The 21,908-nt window shown below is 40.4% G+C and overlaps 1 protein-coding gene across 1 annotated transcript in view; it reads left to right on the top strand.

Annotated features, from left to right (window-relative positions):
• The window catches only part of LOC147663658 (dolichyl pyrophosphate Glc1Man9GlcNAc2 alpha-1,3-glucosyltransferase-like), a 127,621-nt gene that overhangs the window by 81,975 nt on the left and 23,738 nt on the right, over positions 1 to 21,908 (top strand). The window contains exons 7-12 of the mRNA XM_086950287.1: positions 325 to 428; positions 4,786 to 4,906; positions 8,307 to 8,446; positions 10,829 to 10,968; positions 13,179 to 13,276; positions 19,366 to 19,438. Of these exons, the coding sequence (XP_086806413.1) occupies positions 325 to 428; positions 4,786 to 4,906; positions 8,307 to 8,446; positions 10,829 to 10,968; positions 13,179 to 13,276; positions 19,366 to 19,438 (676 nt within the window). The remainder of the gene's footprint in view (positions 1 to 324; positions 429 to 4,785; positions 4,907 to 8,306; positions 8,447 to 10,828; positions 10,969 to 13,178; positions 13,277 to 19,365; positions 19,439 to 21,908) is intronic.

The following is a 21,908-nucleotide window of genomic DNA, read 5'->3' as shown; positions in this document are numbered from 1 at the left end:
TTTGTAATTGAATGCAAAGGAAATGTGCAGTTGAAGAAAAAGCTAGAAGGTAAATCTCTAAGAAGAAAAAGGGAAGCAGTAAAGGCCAGACACTGATAGTCAAATGGAAATTATTGGTATGATGTTGATGAAACAAGCAGGGCTTAGCAAAGGGCTTCTGCGTTGTGCAAGTCAAGATGTTGATCCTATGGTGGGTCGATATATCTGGTGGGTAAGGAAAATCTGTTGTAGGAGATGATTAAATATATTGTGAAAACCCAACAGTCTGCTTTCTCTATGATCGATTCTCAAACTAATGCTAATAAGTCTTCAATTTTTCTGCAGATGGATCCATCAAGTGGAGCAGTTTCAGCCTGGTACGGCTGATTTCTCTAGGGATGATTGTCTGCGGTGTGTTTGCTCTTTCATTGGGACCCTTCATAGCCATGGTGAGTAAACTCCTGTTCTCACTTTGTTCAGTACTATGAACATGACTGCTTATTGTATCAAGGTTCATAACAGTATAAGTAAAATTACTGGTTTTAGTCTATTTTAACAGAGATCAAGTCAGTGTGCATTTTCAGAAACATGGACCATTTAGAAAAGATCCGATTAGAAAGAGAGGACTATTTCCATTCATTTGTGTGATTTTGTTGTTGTTGTATTAGGAGTCAAATAAGTTTTATTTGGTTGGAGCATAACACAACGTGTATATGTAAAGTGTACACGCTGAGCACTGAATCACATATGTCTGTTACCAATTTCAATAAGTGCTTATTATGTTCTGAGGAACTGGATTTTTGGGTCTCCAAAATGGGGCTTGGATTTCCAATTACTATCAGGACAAGGGCCTATGAATTATTTCACTGACTACTTTGGTCCTTTTGCATCAGTCAAACAGCTATTTAAAATTAAACACTGCTTCTCCCTGCCCTTATGCTTAGCTGGCATATGGCCCTTTATCTAACCCTGGGCAAAATCTTGATTATACCGGCATAATTGATGTAATTTCGGTAAATTCACGTATTAAAAATGACAAAAAATGACCAAGATTTCACCACATTATGTAATTTCGGGGAACATTTTTAACACAAAATGTACCATTCAGGTCATTTTTTTTAACACAAGTGCTATTTCAGGTACATTTTTTTTCCATCTGTACGGATCGTACTGGTAATTATTGAGCTCAGAACTAAGCATCTGAATGCAAAATGTAGTGATTTGAATGCCAGCAGTAGTTGCTTTCAAATAGGTAATCAACACATTTCAGATAGATTATTTTACCCTAGTGGACTGATCGGGGCATTTCTTGGCACAAAAATGCAAACATGAATGTGAACGGCAGTGTTTCGATCATGAGCAATCAGAAATCAACTCGAAATTACATTTTTAAGTTGATTTTTTTACCCACGTGCAAAATGCAGTTCCCATAATTACTCTACAGCACATTATGCAAGTTCCACACACCCTTTCATTTGTTGTGTGAAACCGCAGTCTTGGTTTTGCACAGCGCTTTGCAATGGAAGACGTGTCGTTTTTATGTCTAGTCATAAGTAAATGCAGAAAAGAACCCGCATGCCAGTAGTAGTTGTTGAAAAGTAGGACTTTTGTAAAAGTTTAAATATAACTTGGACCACTATCCAGAGGATCACTGAACAATTGCCTATCGTTGTTCTGCTCACATATGTGAATTACATAGATGATCTGACTCTAAACTGTTAATTCATAATGTCCCAAGGATTTTCCTTACATTCAGTACTTTTGTCTTTCACTGAGCTTTGCTCTGCATCAGTCTTTTGTAATTTCGTTACTGAAACCGTGTTGGTTTTCACTGAGTTTGCTTTCGGCATAGGGATAGAGGAATGCCACTGTGCTCTTGATGTTTTCCATGTAGTTTTAGGCCTTTATCGTCATCGTTTTTACCCCTGGATTTTTTGCGCTGATAACATTTGCTTATCTTAATTAAGTAGTAATTCACACAAGCCATCAGGAAAGCTAATGAAGCAGAGCGGTTTAGGAACTTCTTGTAGAGAAATGAAGAATTTGATTCCATAGAGAAGACAGAATAGACACCTTTAAACATCTAGCATTTAACTAATTACTTCCAGCTCTGATATTTCACCCTAAGTGCATTATTAAATTTCATGTACGGCATGCTATACCTAATCTAAATCTGCAATCCGATTCTCCTGAAAATGCAGGTTTAGAAGCAAATTTGAAATTATCCAGCTGTTTCTACAGGAGTAAGTGCAACTCAGATAGAGCCCCGTAAACTCATCTAACGGTTCTTCTGAGTAGATCACTAGCTGCATGCCCAAGACACTCCACAACAAATACCTTACTTTTGAAAAATCTGAAAAAAGGAAAGAACAAACCATGCCTAGCATATCATTGGTGGTGTAGAGTAAAACAATATTCCCATGTGAGCACTGTGGTTCTTGCTACGTTTTTTCTGCTCCAGGTCCACCTATAAAGTGTTCAGGGGATTAAGAATACCAGTCCTTTAATGTTATGTTGAGTAACGATTATAGGGATACTTTAAAGACTCCTCTTATCAAATTCTGCTCCCCTTTTTGAAGATCATTGTTTTCAATGTATCAGTAAATACCAACCTCTGCAGGGTGACGGGAGACCTTATTGACAGTGCATTAATTCACATTGTTAAGACCACTCCTTGCCATACGTTTTCCACTAGAATCCCTTGATTTTGGTTTAAAAATTAGCTTGACAGTCAATGAAAAGTGATTTTGTTCTCGAGAATCAAGATAGACAAGCTTGCATATTGCACTTAATGGGAACACTCAAAGAGTTAGAGCGCTCATGATTTCCTTGGTAGCTTATTTGATAACGATTAAGATTGGTCAATCTTAAACAGTTGTTTAGTCCACATGAAACCAGGTTTTAGTGGGTGGGGTTGTTCTTGACAAGTTCCTCAAACCTTTCCTGCTTCCCTCATTATTTCATATGATTTTTTTTTTTTTTACATTGCCATGTTTTACTTAAAATATACGAATGCAACAAAACTAACACTACTTAAATATTTCTAATCTCAAGTTAGGATGAAACAGAATTTCATTATTGGTAAAGGTTTTGTCCCGTGGTTATTCCGGGAATGTTGGTTTTAAAACTCATCTATACTGTTTGAAAAACAGTTGTATTTTTTATTTATTTCCATGTGTTTTTATTGGGATTTTACACTGAACAATAACAGAGGAGTTAACGGCCTATACAACATACAGAATCGCATCAAAACAGAAAGGCAGTCTGCCGGGTAATGTAAGACATAAGGGCAATGGAGGAGCAGATGAAAATTGGGATATGCATGTCGAGAAGAGCAGTTCAGATGATGTGCCCAGTCTGGATGCAGTGGGGCCATATTCATAAACTGGGGGGAGAGCGAGAAAACAGTGAAGGGAGGGAGGGAAGGGGTAGTGTATGACCAGGGCGCCAAGAAGCAAGGAGGTCGGTAAGGTACAAAGTGTGTGACAGGCAAACCGGCGTGGTTGCGTCCAAGTTGGTATTCTCTCAAGAGGGGTTCCCAGAGGAGTGGGGGGGAGGTCAGCAGGTCTAGCATTAACTGAAGTGAGTGGAGAGCAAGGAGGAATAAAGGGAAAGCAGTAATGTTAAAGAAGTCTTCTGCTGGAGAAGCAGGTGGAGGTTCACGTGGTAGGTCATTATTCCGTGTTAATTGGAGAAAGCGGTCAAAAATGGTGTTCCAAGCAGGGAAAATGGGACATTTGCCCAGATAGCGGTCCTCCTCAAAGCAAAGGGCCTCCCCCAGCACACCATACCAGGATGCGGGTGCTGGGACCTGACTCGATCTCCAGTGTAATTTGAAGCTTTGCTTGGGGAGAAGGAGAGCTAGGCTTGCAAAGTGTGTCCTCACCGATATGCGCTTTCCATGCTTGACTATGCCCAAGGCGCATTTTTCTCAAGTGTTTGTTAGGAAGTTCCATTACTACCCATAGTGTTGTGTGAATCGTGCCCCAATATGTGAAGAGTGTGGGGCATGACTACAACTTGTGTGGAAGTTCTGCTGACAGCCCAGATAACCGGTGGGGAAGAAACGATTAGGCTGTTCAGGTATTAAATAGGCCCTGTGGAGAATAGTGAACTGGATGCTTTTGAAATGGGCATTGCAGGAGACTCGGTGTGGAAATTATAGTACCCTGTCCCATTCGGTATCATAAATAGCCCACCCAAAGTTGGTTTCCCATTTGTCCCTAAGCGATGTCAGCGAAACCAGGTGCTCTCTTATCACCTTGTAAAGCCACTTTATAAGACGATGGCCTGTTCCCATGTTTAGTACAGTCTGTGTAATAGAGTGGGTTTGGGGCTCCACATATACTGTAGACCAAAGGGTGGGAAATGTTTGGTGTACTTGATGACATATTGGATATTGACCTGTGGGGAGTGCGAAATCATCTATTAGTTGGTCAAGAAAGAGAGGAGGTGGCAATTTGCAGCTAGGTCTCCAGCCATGGATAGGGATCAGGCGAGCCAGGGTGCTAAGTCTGCTGAATAATGGAAACCAGGGGGCACAGGTTTGAAAACCAGTTTGATTGTATGACAATATGTAACACTGCAATTTTTCCCCGAACCTGCTTCTAGCAATAATTTACTGAGTTGCTGTAAATTTGGTGAAAAAAGAAGTGCATTGTACATAGTAAATGCAACATCTCTATCAATGTACTTTGACGTCCAAATCCAATAGATTTTGTGACTCTTACCGTATAACCATTTCTTGCACTTACACTGTTGTTTCATAAATTGAAAAAATTCATTGTATTTATTTTTCTTTATCAGGGTCAACTACCTCAAGTGCTTTCTCGCTTATTTCCATTCAAAAGAGGCCTTTGCCATGCTTACTGGGCTCCTAATTTCTGGGCTTTGTACAATGCTCTGGACAAGACAATGTCAGTTATTGGTATGGGACTTTTAATATATCTATAAAATTGTTTGCATGTTTTCTACCACCAAGTAGTACACCACGTGGTGCATTCTTTAAGAAGTTTTAAAATGGCTGTGCGTGGTTTTTATGACAGTATTAAGGTTCCTATATGCCATTAAAAAGCACAGTTACCTTGCTGTGATTGCATACAGAATTATAAGGAAACTATTGTACTCTGTATACTTAATTAGGTGATGCCATTTAAATGTTTTTAGGGATTTTGCTGTTCACTCTGTGTTGAGTAGATCAGTGGGAGAGAGAGGGGGGCTGAGCAGGGCAGATGATCCGGGTGTTTCTTATGACCTTGCATGATCCCGAACCTATGAAGCCTCATAGTGAAGAAAATACACACTTCCTTATTACAGATACTTTTTCTGATCTTTAGTGCTGATGCAAAATTTGGCCAACACCTGAAGCTCTTTAAAAAGCCAATGACAATGTCTGTACTGTGTAAAATAAGAAAGAAGCGCACAAAATAAGGGAGTATTAGTCGTATCCTAGAGCAACCGTTGTGATTACAGTATTCATAATTCACTTTGATTTAGACTTTCAGTGGGCTAGATTGACCTTATAGAAACTTTGAAAGCAGATGTCGTTCCACAAATAACAGTCAAATTTACTCTTTCTCTTTTTAGAATTGGAGAGTGAAGAATTAGATAGATATTTGGTTAATTTGCTTATAGTGTTTACTTTTGCTATATGATTTGTTGCTAAGGTGAATATTGTCACTTTTATTACATTTGTTGTAAGACTAACTCAAGTTTTCAGAGTACTCTCCACTGGTTCTCAAACAAGACTGCCTGACACTCAAGGAAAACAGTTGCGAGAATTCTACAGTGTAGGGCCATAAAAGAAAGAGGATTGAGCTATTCTTCGAATGGACGCACAGAGCATATCAACCCAAATGATAAAACAAACCCAACAAAATTGTGAATTAGTCTGCTCACAGGGTGCATTGCAGAATTTCATAATGGTGGAAATATACTCATCAGAAAACGACCTCCCCACAACCTGATTGAACAGCTTATATATTTATCACGCCTTGCAAGGAATTTCATTAAAAAAAACCTGTTGTAGAATACTAGTGTTAACAATAATGTATTGTTGTCCACTTATAGCATTTCTACTGCAAACCTTTGGTGCCCCACATCTTGTCTGCAGGCATTTCAGTTTGTGGCTGCTAGCCTCATCTGGAGAGTGAACAAAACAAATCATATTGGCTTTTGCTGTCTACAATTCTGAGGCATTTTGTGTTAAGAATTGATCTTGTATTCAAAGTTTGAAGTTGCAACGAAAAGTATTTGCGCTTTTTATTATTTAATTTTGCCAATATTCTTGAGCTAGTCATGATTTTGAGATCACCATGGCATGGAGTTGGGTTAAGCTCAGCCTCAGACCATGTTGATTGATTATAGAGCTCTCTGATTCATTGTAATAGATACATTAAAGAAAGTGGTGTCTTTCTAAATATGGATGGATTTCAAGCCCCTGCCAACTGTTTAAGATTTCATTCAACTCAGGAGAGCAGATGAGAACTAAAATCACTCCAGCTGTATCAAACTTCCTGCTCTCTTACTAAAATGTTACGTGTTATCAAACATATGTTAAACATATCAATGAATTGGTAATATCCAAATAATGTTTTATTATTAATTTCTCTATGGTTCCAAAGGATTCATGTTTTACGTTTTTTCTTGGGCAAAACTCTTGTATGTAGGACAATGTACTTCCAACTGTGTTTAATCAGGTTATTGCAAGTCTTCCAATTGAATACTTGAATAGATAGAGACATGTTCTGTGGCTAAGTGCCGTCCTAAGGTTCTAAAACTCTAAGATGACTCCCAATATTTTTAGTATGTGCTTTACTTTTTCCTGCTAAAAATCAGTGCAGTAAATACATAAACATAAACAATATTGCAGTCATTAACTACGCAAACTGCATATAGAAACAACTCATACAGTTGCCCAAAGTTTGTGGACAACCTCAAATATAGCGACTAATCAGAGGAAAGCATTGGGTAAATTAAAAAAAACATATTGTAGAAAAATAATATGCTTGGGATATTTGTCTGACCTCATTATTGTATTAATTTAGTACAATCTAGAAAATCATTCCATTAGAAAATTCTGAAAATGCACTGCAGAAATGCAGATCTCAAGAGTTTCTTTCTGCCCACTTCTCTTTGACATGAATAAGCATGACAGGGTTTTATGAAGTGTGGCAGTCTTTTTCTGTTCATAATTTATGCTATGCTCTAAAAGCTTTGGAAAGAGACAAACCATATATGTATATCCTTACCTTACACTGGCACCTCTGCTGTCTAATATCTTGGGAATCTGGGGGACTATCCAGAGAAGCAGTAAATGCAACTAAATTACTTTAGGAAATATTGACGGTAGACTTGGAAGTTGGCTCAGTTTGCTAGGTTATCCAAGGAAACTCTGCTGCTACTCTGTTAAGTTACAGTAGTATGAATTTCTGCATTTCTCATTAGTCATATGAAAAATGTTTATTAGTAATGGTTAAGCAGAAAAGGTTTTAATTATTATTAATTTTATTATTTCACCTATGTCTCATTAAGCACACTGTATAACCCAGTGAATGTAATAGTATATTTTTATTGCAATTGTTTTAAAAACAATTATGGGTATTTATGATCATATATTGATCAAATAAAATACTACTACTACTCTGTTAAGTTACAGTAATACTTCAGTGTTTGCTGCGCATTCTTCTTGTTTCCTTTAAAATTTAGTTTTGTCTTTTTTGCGTTTGTCAGTACATGGGAAATGAAGGAAAGCCAAGCACTCACCAGTTGGCTACAATCTGCCTATCACCTCGTCTACATTTAGACAAGGCAGGAAAGAGCTCTGTGCCAGCCTCTGCTTATTGCCTTTGCGATTGGTCATAGTAAAACAGTACAGATGATTAGTGAATTCAGAACATTTGATAACAATATGTTAGGGATATGGTTCCTTATACGGTAAATATCATATAGTCTTAAACAGACAAGTGGTGCATCACCCACTATATTGCTGCAGCATTGATATGCTGCCTGTTATTGAATGACAAATGGTTCCATTGTGAAGTCAAGCAATGTTAACGGAGATCTAGCTTGGATGGACAGATACCGCTTTCTGTTAAGCCTTCTTTGTACAGTACCAACAGAAATAATGATTATTAGTAAGGGTTACAGTAAAAGTGTCACTGTGTGTTCATGGGTGTGTGCAGTAAATCACAATGTCTTTCATGTCGCTGGCTGGGTAAACCATGAAACATCTGAGTTATGATTTCATTCCCTGAACACCATTGTTATTCTACTATTGGTCTTGAAGTATTGTCATTTGAACTTTTTATATAATATCTCATCTATAGGTTTGAAGCTAACGTGGCTTCATCCTGGAAAGATTCCAAAGGCATCCATGACTGGAGGCTTAGTTCAGGAATTTCAGCACACCGTTCTTCCATCTGTGACTCCATTTGCGACGCTTTTTTGTACTCTCATCTCTATATTGGTAACCTTTGTTGGATTTCTCTTTATTTGCACACTTTCCTCTGATGTAAATCATTTTAGAAGACATTGCATTGCATTGCATAGAATTAGCTGGAGTTCAGTACTTTTGAAAATGAGACGACCAGTTTCTCTGTTTACTATGTCCTACTGATAAATGCCAAATAGGATTATTCTTAAGTCAGAAAGCAGTAATGTCTTAGAGAGGAGTGCTCAACTATTTCACTAATCTAAATTATTAGTTCCCAGTATCCGCTGCTACCGGACCCGGGTGGTGAGGTAGGGGGCGGGGAAGGACAAAAGAAAAAAACAAAAAACAAAATAAAAACATTTACCTGAGATGGCCGCCACCTCTCCTTCATCCTCCGTCCCTCTGACATCTTCCTGCACTCCCCTCTAGCAGCAGAAAGCACCTGCCCTCCCAGCCTCCCCATAGCCAATCACAATGCTGCAATGCAGCGTTGTGATTGGTCTCAGCGGTGTGGATCGGCACTCAAACAGGGACTGGGAGTGTTTGCATGTTCTTCACCAGGCTGTGTAATGCAGCCTGCTAGGGGACATTTAAAGTGTGCAGCACTACTTGGGCGGCCCGAGAGAGGTTGTGCACTCTACAGGAGTGAAAACCACTCCTCTCCCTACTCCACCAGCCCTGCCTGAGAGCCACTGAAGTATATAGGAAAAATGAAATGATAAAAACAATAGCTATTATCATTTTATTTTTCCTTTTGTTCAATGGGGCGACGTTCCTCTGCCTTTGCGGACGAGCCGCCACTGTTAGTTCCACAGGTCTCCACTGTAAAAGTGGTAATCACTTAGATCAGGTGAGTAGGCTCCAAAAGAATATGGGAGTAATCTCCCTATCCGCCTAGACACCCTAGGGTATTAGCTTAGCTGCGCATTAAAAATTCCATAAATAAATAAACAAGCTAGTAAGACCACCTCTTCACGCCACACTCTGCCTGCTGAAACATTTCTCACCTATCCGGAAGTAAAGAGGGTAGCCTACATTTGGAATTAATTTCAGGAAGATAATGGCCTCTTTGAATACCTAGCAAAAAAAGTCATAGAAATGACCTGTTTAAAAATGTCTATACACGCACACTCTTTGGTAGTTATATGAGTTTATGCTTGGGTGTTTATTATGAAGAAAGATTTCTGTTAAGATCACGCTTCATGTGGAACTTCAGGAACAGTGCTTTGAAGAAATATTATGGTGTGAGAAGTGTACATGAGAAAGATACACATTTTAATGTAAATTGGAAACATGGGTATTTTGAGGGGAGTCTCAGCAGTGCTGCAAGGTATTAGCACTTTGCTGCACTAGCTATGCCTCTTGTGTCTAGATTGTTTAGATCTAATGTATATGGTCAATGAAGTGTTGTAAATGTAAGAAGCTTTGTGATCTATTTTATTTATAGCCTAAGAGCATTAGAGTGCTTTACAAAAGAACCAAACATTACACATTTTGAAAGGCACCAGGAACATTTTATTTGGCCAGAATCACAAATTGTTGAGCCGAGGATGGGATTTAAATCCAATTCTCAAGTTCCAAAGTAAGGTGGTCTAGCCAATAGGCCACGTCTCTCCTCCCTAAAAGTTAGAACTTTGTGGCCATCTTTCCATTTTCCCCATTATCTCAACAGAGGAATATCTGAGCGAGATATAACAGTACTACCAATATATCCCCATGAGATAACAGGGGTTGCAAGTTTTCCCACTGAATGAAGAATAACATGCAGGCCCAGTAATACTGGGTCCAGTTTGTAATGTTTTTCCTCTTCCGTGGGAAATAATGAGCCCAGATCCCGAAACATTTACCACCTGCTTGGGACAGGTGTGTAATGTGTGTAGAACTTGCATGCTTTACTTGTCAAAAGATCTCTAAATGCATTATGTAGCTTTGAAAATTACATATTAATATGTTAGGCACGCATACTTTTACATTTTAAGGTGTGTATGGGCTTAAACGTAGTAATAGTTTAGTAAACGGAGCACTGAATGTTTCCCATGTCTACAGCTTTGTCGAGAATGCTAAAAAGGCGGGTTACAAGTACTAACAAAGCAAAATCAAGTCATGGTCTTCCAAATAAAAAAATTAACAGAATTTATTAGGACGGTTGTCATCTTAAGATGTGCATATTATGATAAACATTTAAACAAATTGCTTTGGGATAGTTTATGATTAACAGTCATCTGTTGTTCACATATTAGCACTCTCTAAAACTTTAGAAAGGATTAAAATGTAAGTAGGATAATTGTGTACAATTCCTTTATCTATGCCCAAATAATGTTTAAATGCTCATACGTATTTGTTACATATAAGCAGTACTTTGCTAGCATTTATTTTTTTGATAATTAGATCTTCATTTGACTCCTGTTTTTGCAGCCTTCTCTCTGGTGTCTTTGGTTCAGACCAAGAGGACCCCGCGGTTTCCTACAGTGTCTTACCTTGTGTGCACTGAGCTCCTTCATGTTTGGTTGGCATGTGCATGAAAAAGCCATTCTCCTTGCCATTCTTCCACTAAGGTAAGCTGCCCGGTACAACTAGTTTTTTCCCTCTCCCTTTACAGCAATTCGTTTCTCTGACTAGCAAATTGGTCGTGCAACACTAACACCACTTGTTTATGTGCACACTTGGTCTGGTCCCCAGCAACACTGGTGTTTGATATCTGCAGAGGGACTCAAATATGAACATTGTTTTGAAAACTGAAATGTATGCTTGCAGCTTTGCTATCACTTTTTCTATGTAATTAACATTTCTTAAGCTATATGTACTCGTAGCAATTATTTTGTGGATGAGATTTCTTTTCACTGTTTTCTTTTCTTGCTTTGTCTTGTAATTGATGGAGTGGATTTTCTCCTCTTGCCTGCAACATTATCGTTAGACATGCTATCTCGTCTGCCTCTGGTGACACTGGCGGAAGCCTAGTGCTCTGGAACAAATGGAAAGCTAATATTACTAAATGTTTTAAACTACATCAGCTGCCACAACAGCACATGAAAATGGGGGTAGTGAAATGTGCATTTTAAACATTTAGAAATGTTAGTCAACATTAACAGAGAATAAAGGCATATCATGCTATAGGTGAGTCTGTTTTATTGAGCTTTCAAGTTCTTCAACTCTGCACAAGGGCTGCTGGCATTGTAGTAAGGATAAATAACTAACTTCAGTTCAGCCATTATATATAGTCCCATATCTATTGATTTTATTCCCAAACATCATGGGGTCACGGTCATGACGTTTCTTCCTCTGGAGTGTACTGACATGCAGTTCCCGGGCCCCTCATCACACTACAATCTTGACGTAAGCTTACCTTTAGTAGCAGCTATCTTTTCAAATGTGCCATCTTACTCACTGTTAAAAGAGATCATGGTTTTGTTTTAAGACCTCTTTTTATTCCTTTTCATTTACACTTTTAGTTCTTGAATTGGCATTGAACTGCAGAGGATTGGTGGCACTAGGCCTTAAAAATACAAAGGAAGAGAATTCTCCTGTGAGCTATCCCTCTCAAAGTCAAAGGTGGATTTTCTATAATTGATTCTGAGGGTGCTAACATCCATCCATTCTGTGATTCACATTTGGAGTGGTCTTGGTGCAATCAGCAAGAGGAACAGTATAGACCAGTATCCTATTGTGGAAATGTACTTTTTAGGGGCACACTGGTACAGGATCACCCTCTCGTCCACAGGTTCCAAAGACTAACAAAAAGAGATCGGCACTGGAGTTGAAATGAAATAACAAGTTTATTAATCACTCATGAGTGGGACCACGTCAACACAACAAGTGTTGCAAGAGGAGGTACACTGGCTTCACAAACCAGCGTCCTCTTATACTGGTTTTGTTGCAGTGTAAGCATGTGAACAGAAATGGAAAGAACAGAAATAGCTATCCGCAAACAAGGGCAAATTGATAACCACTTGGTCAGCAAAGTGGGAGGGGGAACAGAAATGCTTATGGCAGCAGTAAATGGTCGACAGTTAACATCTGAGACCAGGTGCACTGGCAGCTACATACCCCCAGCACGTACATTGCTTAGCCATGTGAGGAGGTCAACTTAAAATAGATAACACAAGAAGAGTGAAAAAGGCGAGCAGCAGAGGATGAAAGAATTACGAAGGAAACTAAATGGACACCACAGCCAGAATGACTGTAGCTGATGTGAAGTAAAATATTACACGTTTCTACATTATTGATCTTCCATTCAATAATTAGCTGTTTAACAAAATTAAACTTGATAAGCAATGCCACATCCTCAACGTTCTCTTCTCAACATCACCAACAATCCTATTGAAACCACCGTTACCCTTGGATTGGACCAACCTCTTTGCCATCCCTATCTCCGTTTTTAGCAAACCAGCGTTGGTGCAAAAGAAAAGACTAAGCCTTGAGATCCTTCAAAGACTCCTCCCAAAACAACCTAATGCTCGAACTACTCTATGACACTGTCAACTCCTCATCCAATGCCAAACACCCTTCGACAATTTTTTGGAAAGCTTTGTGAGCATATTGGTCCCATGTACAACACGCAAGCTAGTTAGAATGTAGCATTCTGACGTTACCGTCACATCTGGTTTTGAGTGTGTATTAATGTTTTATATGTAACAACAGGGAGTTATGTATTTTCTAATTTGCTTTTTCTAGATAATAGGGTGTCTGTCCTCATCCATTGTTGTCCAGTATACCTGCATTTCCTTGAGTGTTCGGCTATAAAACCATTTATATTGATTTTTTTTAGTGTACTTTGTGTAAGGAGTGCCAGAGATGCTGGAATCTATCTAATTTTGACAACTACAGGCCACTTGTCCATCTTTCCTCTGCTGTTCACAGCACCAGGTAAAACTATTCTCACGTTTTATCTTGGTTGTTTAAGTTGTTGCATGACTGCCCATCTGCTTTCAGTGCTGTCTGAAAGCAGTGGCTGTCATGGGGCTTGACAGTTGATAAAATTGTCATTTGACACCTAAATCATTTCAAAATAACCTTTTAATTAATTCATTGTGCCTTCTTATGTGATTTGTTTTTAATACTAATTAAGCTGTACACATTTCCCAATATTTGTGCATTCATTTTGTTTTTACGTGTAATCCATACGGAAATTCCACATGGGCCTCATCTCCATATAACACACAGTGATATTGTGACCATCATGTACGCACGAGAAAAAGGTAAATATATGCTTCATAAAGTTGGTCCTGGCATCCCAAGAAGAGAATGCAGGTTCATTAAAGGGCACTCCAATTGGGATAATGGAAAAGTAAATAATATTACTGAGACACATGGAATTCTATTGGTGTCAGTGTTGAAACGGTAACCAATTCCTTCCATGCAGTTAGTGGTTTAGTAATGGTTTGGTTACTTACCAGTAATCCCATTACTCTAGTCCTTCTTAGTTCCATATCTTACAGCGCCCAAGATGACCCCACCTAAAGCCTGCATATTGAAGGACAAATGTGGACGGCACTGCCCAGTAGACTCTCTTAGGGCCCCCACCAAGGTAGCTGCCATATTTCATATTTAGGTAGATCTGACGTGAACCAAGGCCTGACACTTACAAGGTGATAAATTGTCCTGGACCTGAAGATTACCATTTGCATTCCTTAGTTTAAAGAGGAACTACCAAGGTGATCAGATATATTTGCATTTAGACTTCTGTACTCAAGCTTTGATTTGATGCATGAGCGATGTGTTTAGACACCCCACCCACCATAGGGCATGATGTTAGAATGTACTGCTTTGGGAGAGTCTTGGTTCTAACCCCTCTGTTTGTGACTAACACCACTTTGGTGAAGGACGAAGGTACTGTTTTGGCCCAGTTCGATACACTTGCTTGTTTAAATGGAACACTGAGGTAACAAAATGTTCAGAGTGCTATGTTGTGGTTTACTATACATTAACCTACTAACTTAGGTTCAACAATGCTTATTGGAGGGGATGTCTGTACTATCTTGACAGCGGTGATTGGGCACACCTGTCAGCTTTTGGCTGGTGATGCTAGCACTGGCAGTCCCCAGCCAGGTACTCATTGCATTGTTTATCTGAGTAGTTTGGGCATTTACTGCACCTGTTTAGTGTCCTTTTTTGGACTTAATTTTCTGTTAAGGGGTGTAGTAAACTTGCTAAAAGTTAGTTGATACATGCAATACTTCAAGGAATGTGGATGTGTGGGGGGTGGAAGTCAATTTCAGGTGGGATGATGGAACTGAAAGCCACCATTGAGCACTGGTGATTGACAGAGCCTCCCATGACTCAAATGATTTCCTGGAATATCAGAGGGTTACACAGCCCGAGAAAGGCCAGTGTGTTTGCATACTTAAATGGGCAAGAGGTGAATATAGCTTTTCTGCAGGAGACCCACCCGACATCCCCTACTGAGAGCAAATTTGCTAGAGGCTGGAGATAAGATTACTTCTCTTCATTCAATATTTTCCTCTCTAACCAGACCAAGCTTTATGAACATGCTAATATAGGCAAAGAGATGCTACCTTGAACATGCATATCATAATTCCCTGAGCCAAGGGGCAGACGTGATTTACACAGTAACAAAAAAACATAATCAGCATGCCCTTCAAGGAAGCCTTTGTTATACTGTTCCCACTAAAAAAGATAGGACTGCGTATTAGAACAACAGATCTTCAGAATTTACGGATTGAGTTAATCTACACCATCCGAAAATGTTGGCCCAATTCCTAGCTAGTTCATAGTGCCTCGCCCAAACCCCGAACCTTCCTGGGGTGGGATGACACTCTGATCTTCGAGGGAATCTTGGAACCAGATCTTACCCCTTTTGTTTACTTATGCGTGTGCATGGTAAACACAAGAAAGATACAAATAGAGTTTCCCATTCATTTATTGAAACAGTCGTAGTATTGCATAGAAAGAATGAGATGCAAATATTAGGCAGATAAAACAAAGTAATGTAAAAGCATTATGAACATGTTGAAAAGAATACGCAGTCCAACTATGGTGGTCCGGTTTCTATATATTTTTTTCCTCTCACTACCCCACTTCTAAGAGCGTAGTGGGTGTACCCTCTGTCCAATTTCTTAGGTTTGCCTGAGCCCCTATACCTGGACCACGTGACGTGGAATTGCCAATCCTTCTCTGCGAGATGGAAGATTGGCTTCAGCAGAGCTGCATGTTGAAAACAGGATTTGTTCCAGGACAGTCCTGACCGGAGTGCTCCTCTGACCCGTAAAAGGTCAGTGCAGCATTTATATATTAAAAACCATACTGTATTAGAGGTACAGCTCTGATGCAACGGATATTAGAAGCTGTCTCATAACGGGCAATGCAAGCACTAGGATATCTTGTTTTATGATCCTAGCCTTAATTCAAGTGTACTGATTACATTGCGAGAAAGGCTATCTAAAATCAAGTAACCTATACAGCGTATTCTCAGACTAATATGGTGCAAGTAAAAATAACACTGCTAAAACAATATCTGCAAAAACATGTAAAATATAAAACTAAAATGGAGAATCAAAGTGTGCCCAAGAAGGCCTCATGACACCTAATATAGGGGCTTAAAAGTGTCCTGCAAAGCAAACAAGCTAAAAGCACATAACAGACTTCACTACAAGACAAAAATAGCAGCTAAAGTCGAAGCCCTTATTAGCAGACTCCTGAACCCTCTGGTTAGAAGCAGAAAGGCCCATTTCATGCCACTTCCATAAAAACTGGATACGCATGTCGGTTTGGAGTCCCAGGGACATAACTAGGAAGAATCACTCAATGCCTCAAGAGTGATCAGAGGCTACTGTGCCCCTTCATAGTGTTTGCCAGGAATCCTTAACTGACGAAGCTGGTTAGCAGCACAAACCCTGACTGCTAAATCTCCACCTGCCAGTTGGAGTATGGTGAGCACTGAGGGAAACGAGACCAGGGACATAAAGTTACAAAAGGAGCAACTATTTGATAACCAGTCGAGCCAGTGGAGGAGGAAACATCAACCTCATCCCCATGAGGCAACCACACATCATTGCATCGATTGTCCTGGCCCACCTCTTCCTGTTCCAGAACCCTGACTCAATTCCTTCCCTAGGATGGTTCCACATGTGTGTCCTCAAACCCTGTTGTCAAGTCCAGGGGAGAGGAATGAGTTTGAATTCAAGTTAATAACCTCCAGCAGACGTCTCTCCTGATAGTGTACAAAACTGGGATCAGAAACTTGTATTCCTAGAAGACCATTTACAAAAGCAGAAGGCATGTTGTGAAAGAAGACCCAGTTGTAGGGCTACCATATTCAGAGGTGAGGTACCAACCCCCAGATCCCGCAAACACTAATGATTGCTTTACTTGCTATGTCCTCCTTTGCTTGAAGCCATTTCCTGTCCATGGTGGAGGGGCCCTGATGCAAGTTCTAGAAGTGCCAACAAATGGCCCAGTCCTCTGGAAGTAAGACTGACCCCCTCCGACCCCCCAGGCCTGGCCTGAAGCGGGTCCGATCTACTAAATATCCTAATATGTTTGAGGTGAGGCTTAAGCGGGTTGATTAGAAAGCTGTGCTCTCTCAGCAACATCTGCACAAATGTGTACTAGCATAGGGACCTGGCTGCCAACGTTAAAAGAAAGAGTAGGTCCCTGGCCCAAAAGAGAGAAACAAAAGTGTTGATGGGACCTCCAATTCCAAAGAGGCTATGGACAACCCTGGAAGTTGGTGCAGAATGATCCTCTGATTTGTGTTCATCCTTAAATCATCAAGTGAATTGTGCGTACAAAGGCATTAACACCTCTAACTTTGATGGTCAGACCAAAACCATTAGAGATGCTTGCACATATGAATTAGAAGCTAGGCACTCCAATATTTTAAAGAAAAAACATAATATTACATGAAAAGAGATTTCTTTCAACAGATCATTGTAGCTGTGATGGTTGATTTAATTTTTTTCTTCTTCAAAGTTGTCTTTTTGGAGAATTTGATAACAGAGAAACATTTTTCACTGAGGACAGAAAAAATGTTTTACAGCTCACCGTCTACGTTTTTTTTCAAGACAGTAGAAGTGGTGGTTTGTACTTAATTAAACATCTCTAAGTAAGAAAGTTAGAAAGAACAATGGCTATAGAGTCTCATCACCTCAACCATGGACTGCATATAGACAGATTTCATAAAGACTGCATGAGACACTAGCCATAATTTTTTCTGCCTCAATTTTTACCTAGAGAGGTTTACATAAGTTCATAGCATATGTTCTGTACTTGCATATGCCTACTACCCTCCTGGGGTATAGGCCATCAACCAGGTTCTCCTGCCATCTCTGTCCTCAGCTTTTCTTTCGACCTTACACCAGGTGTATCCCATCTCCTTGCTGTCAGCTTTGAGGCATCGGCATCAGGTGTTTCTTGGCCTTTCTCTTTTCTTTTTTCACTTGAGGGTTCCAGTTGAGGACTTGCCTGGTGGTGTTTAGTGACAGCTTGCGTGGGTGTGACCTATCCAGCCCTAGTGTCTTTTCATGAAAAGGGAGTTTGAAAGTCTGCTATCATAGATCGTTTTTGCTGATGGTGTTTGGAGAACGGATTTGGAGGATTTTCCTCAGTCATGTGTTGATGAAGGTCTGGACTTTGTTGGTGCTGGTGACTGTTGTCCTCCCAAGTTTCTGCTCCATACAGAAGGTCTGATTTTAGGTTGGTGTTAAAAAGCCTGACCTTGGTTTGTAGGGTTAGGTTCTTGGAGCTCCAGCTCCTTTTTTGCTGAATGAAGGCAGCTCTTATCTTGTCGATTCCTGCCTTGATGTCAGTGTCTGTGCCGCCCTGCTTGTTTATAACACTGCCCAGGTAAGTAAAGGCCTCAACCTCTTCCAATGCACTGCCTTCAAGAGTGACTGCAGTTGTGCTGGCTGTGTTAGCCTTCAGGATCTTAGTTCTTCCCCTGTCAATGTTGAGGTCAAGTTGTGCTGATGTGGCTGCCATATTGCTGGTCTTTTCTTGCATCTGCAGATGGGAATGGGAATGGGAGAGTAGGGCCAGGTCATCTGCAAAGTCCAGGTCGTTGAGCTGTGTCCAAGGCGTCCACTAGATCCTATTGCTTCTCCTTGCTTCTCCTTGCTGTAAATGTTCTTCATAAATGCATCAGGAAGAGAAAAGGCAAGAGTAAGCAACTCTGGCAGACTCTTGTCCTCACTTCAAAGGCTTACATGAGTTGTCCTCCATGGACTATTTTGCAGATCACTCCCTCTTAAAAGTTCCTGATGATTCTTATGAGTGTATCTGGAGCATCATAGTAGCGGAAGAGTTTCCAAAGGGTCTCTCGGTCCACATTGTTGAAGGCCTTCTCATAGTCCATGAAGTTGAAATGTACATGTTCTCTAAAGTGCAAAAATAAAATATGAAATTGTAAAGTATTACCTAAGGCCCAGCTTCTTCTTTCACAGGACACTCCTAATTCAAGACTTGGAATAAGTGGACATTATGTAAAATGTAAGCTAGGATTGCTAAACTCTTGAAATGCTTCCAAAGTCTCTGCTTGTGAATCCTAGTGAGAAATCCTTGCCAATTCAACTTCTGCCAAAAGCTAGAAAGCAGGTGGTAGCTCTTGCCCATACTCGTCATTCGAGGGCTTGATGTGTATGCATGTTTTTCAGATGGAAAATATTGAAAAGCCGTCAAAGCAACACTTTGACCATTACCTGATTGAATAACTTGTCAAGACCTCAGCAGTACTATGGTTGCAGCTTGACACACTGAATCTTTCTCGTCATGTACAGAATGGGACTGGCTGTGCACTCCTGCTTCGGAAATACGATTAGTGGTAGTTCTTTATCTTTTTTAAATACCTGTCATTTGAAATAATTTTCTTGTATTCTTTTCATACTGAGGATAAGTTGTTTCTTCAGAATCTTGGGTGCACTAATTTCAGGGAGGGCTGCAGAATGCTTTTCCATCTGAATGAAATCCCTGCTTGCTTAACAATGTGCTTTTGTTTTCAGAACTCCCCATCAAAATCCTACTCATGTTGCTTTTCACTGTCTTCAGTTTCTCTTCACTCAAGACTTTATTCAGGTAAGGAGAGAAAGTTCCTTCACAATGTGGTATATAATTGAGGTTAACTCGCATGGCCTTTCTTGCTGCTGTAGTCCTCCTTTGACCTCTGTAAAATCGAAATACAGTTAGTATGTCAGCGCAAAAACAATTTTGATGAAAGCATTCTTATTGATACATGGCTGTCCAGCCTAAGCATTTTAGTATTAAAAATTCCCTAGAGTGAATCTTGGACCCATCCGCAAGAGATTTGGATTAAAATGTGCCCTAAGGTTTGTGTTTCAGTAGGATGATTCGAATTTTTTACTACCGAGATATACCTTCTCTGGCCAAAATTGATGGGTTTTGTATTTTAGTGTAATATCTGCACACAGCTTAATTTAGCAACCCCTTCTTTTTACACCAGCCACTTAACTTACATTGGGGAAGTACAGTTCGGTGTCATTAAATGGTGGTGCATAGTTTTTTTTTATGGAAATGCTCAGAATTTACGTTTCAAAATGCTAGGCCTTTAAAACTACAACTAGTGTGTCAAAGACACATTGTGTACCACTTGCCATAATAAACCATGCTCACAACTGAAGAAACGTTTATTCTTCTACACCGTACAAACTATTTCGGGTAGCCAATATTCAGTAAATATTATGGGATACAAAAGGGGGTGATGGACGGAGCTTTTGAGCAAATCAAACACTCACCCCCAGTCAACTGATCTGGGTTTAATCCATCACCATTCTTTAGCTCACTCAGCCACCCCAGTTCAGACATGGCCATATGGAAATCAGTCTGACCCTGTGCAGTCCAGCCCGAACTGCCAAGCCATGTCTTTCCTGGACCGGAAACAAGCATCCTCGGACCGGTTTCGGATTCATAATCCTCTTCAGCCAGGCTATCTTGAATCCAGTGGCCAAGTGAGCAAGGGACTCACGTCTGAGCATACCCTGCCAACTTAGGGCGAACAAAGCGATACAAAAGGGGGTGATGGACGGAGCATTTGAGCAAATCAAACACTCACCGCCAGTCAACTGATCTGGGTTTAATCCATCACCATTCTTTAGCTCACTCAGCCACCCCAGTTCAGACATGGCCATATGCAAATCAGTCTGACCCTGTTCCTCATGGGAACAGTCCAGCCCGAACTGCCAAGCCATGTCTTCCCTGGACCGGAAACAAGCATCCTGGGACCGGTTTCGGATTCATAATCCTCTTCAGCCAGGCTATCTTGAATCCAGTGGCCAAGTGAGCAAGGGACTCACGTCTGAGCATACCCTGCCAACTTAGGGCGAACAAAGCGATACAAAAGGGGGTGATGGACGGAGCGTTTGAGCAAATCAAAAACTCACCCCCAGTCAACTTATCTGGGTTTAATCCATCACCATTATTTAGCTCACTCAGCCACCCCAGTTCAGACATGGCCATATGCAAATCAGTCTGACCCTGTGCCTCATGGGAACAGTCCAGCCCGAACTGCCAAGCCATGACTTCCCTGGCCCGGAAACCAGCATCCTGGGACCGGTTTCGGATTCATAATCCTCTTCAGCCAGGCTATCTTGAATCCAGTGGCCAAGTGAGCAAGGGACTCACGTCTGAGCATACCCTGCCAACGTAGGGCGAACAAAGCGATAAAAAAGTAAATATTATGGGGCTTGCTTTCTTCCCATTCTAGTCAGCTATCTTCCGGTTTTTCTGCTTTTTTCTTTACTCCACCTACTTTCTCCTTAAAGAATTACAGCATTCCTGCTGGTACTTTTTCTCTCAGCATGTTTACTAAGTTCTGTTTCTCACAGCTGCTCTCATATTCCTTGCCGTAGCCTCATATTTGCCTGGAGATATATTTCCCCACCTCCTGCTTTCCAGAATTTTTCTTCCTGTCTTGTTGACCAGCTATGACTTATGTGCCAATGCCTTTCCTCATCACTCCCCAGATGGGTTCTCCTACGGGATTGCTTCTGGGTATGTTTTGATAGAAAGTAGCTATTCAAGAGACCAAAGTTTCTTGTCTGTAAAATAACTTGTCCCTTGTCTGTACTTTACAAGGTTTGTGTTGTTGAAGATTTCCGACATGAACTTCTACCACGTGCCAGCCAGTTTTGTAGCCTGTCACTTTTTACAGCTTACTGTAGCAGCCTAGATAAAGATGTTTAGTTTTGAAGAATACTTATAACCACATTTCCTCACCAGGAGTCTGGCAGGATCTGGCAGCAGTGCTCCAGTGCTGGCTCTATTCTGTTTTTAAAATGATGTAGCAGAGCTGCATATAAGTGTCATCCATGTGCAATGATATCAGTTCCTTTCTTTTTGCACTTAGCTATGCAGATCTGGAGTTCCACTACCAGTTTCATCGGCCTTCCAGTGACTAGAAAACAAAATCCAGTATGCTAGGGAATTATGTCCCCTCCTAACACAACAGATTTTAAACCATACTGTATGTGTTAAAAAAAACGAGATGTCCATCAAAACCCCCACAAGGAACATCTGTGGTATCTGGGCT

Source organism: Lissotriton vulgaris, unplaced genomic scaffold (assembly GCF_964263255.1).
Source record: "Lissotriton vulgaris unplaced genomic scaffold, aLisVul1.2 SCAFFOLD_292, whole genome shotgun sequence".
NCBI classification, from domain to species: domain Eukaryota; kingdom Metazoa; phylum Chordata; class Amphibia; order Caudata; family Salamandridae; genus Lissotriton; species Lissotriton vulgaris.
This window is presented reverse-complemented; position numbering and strand designations above follow the sequence as displayed.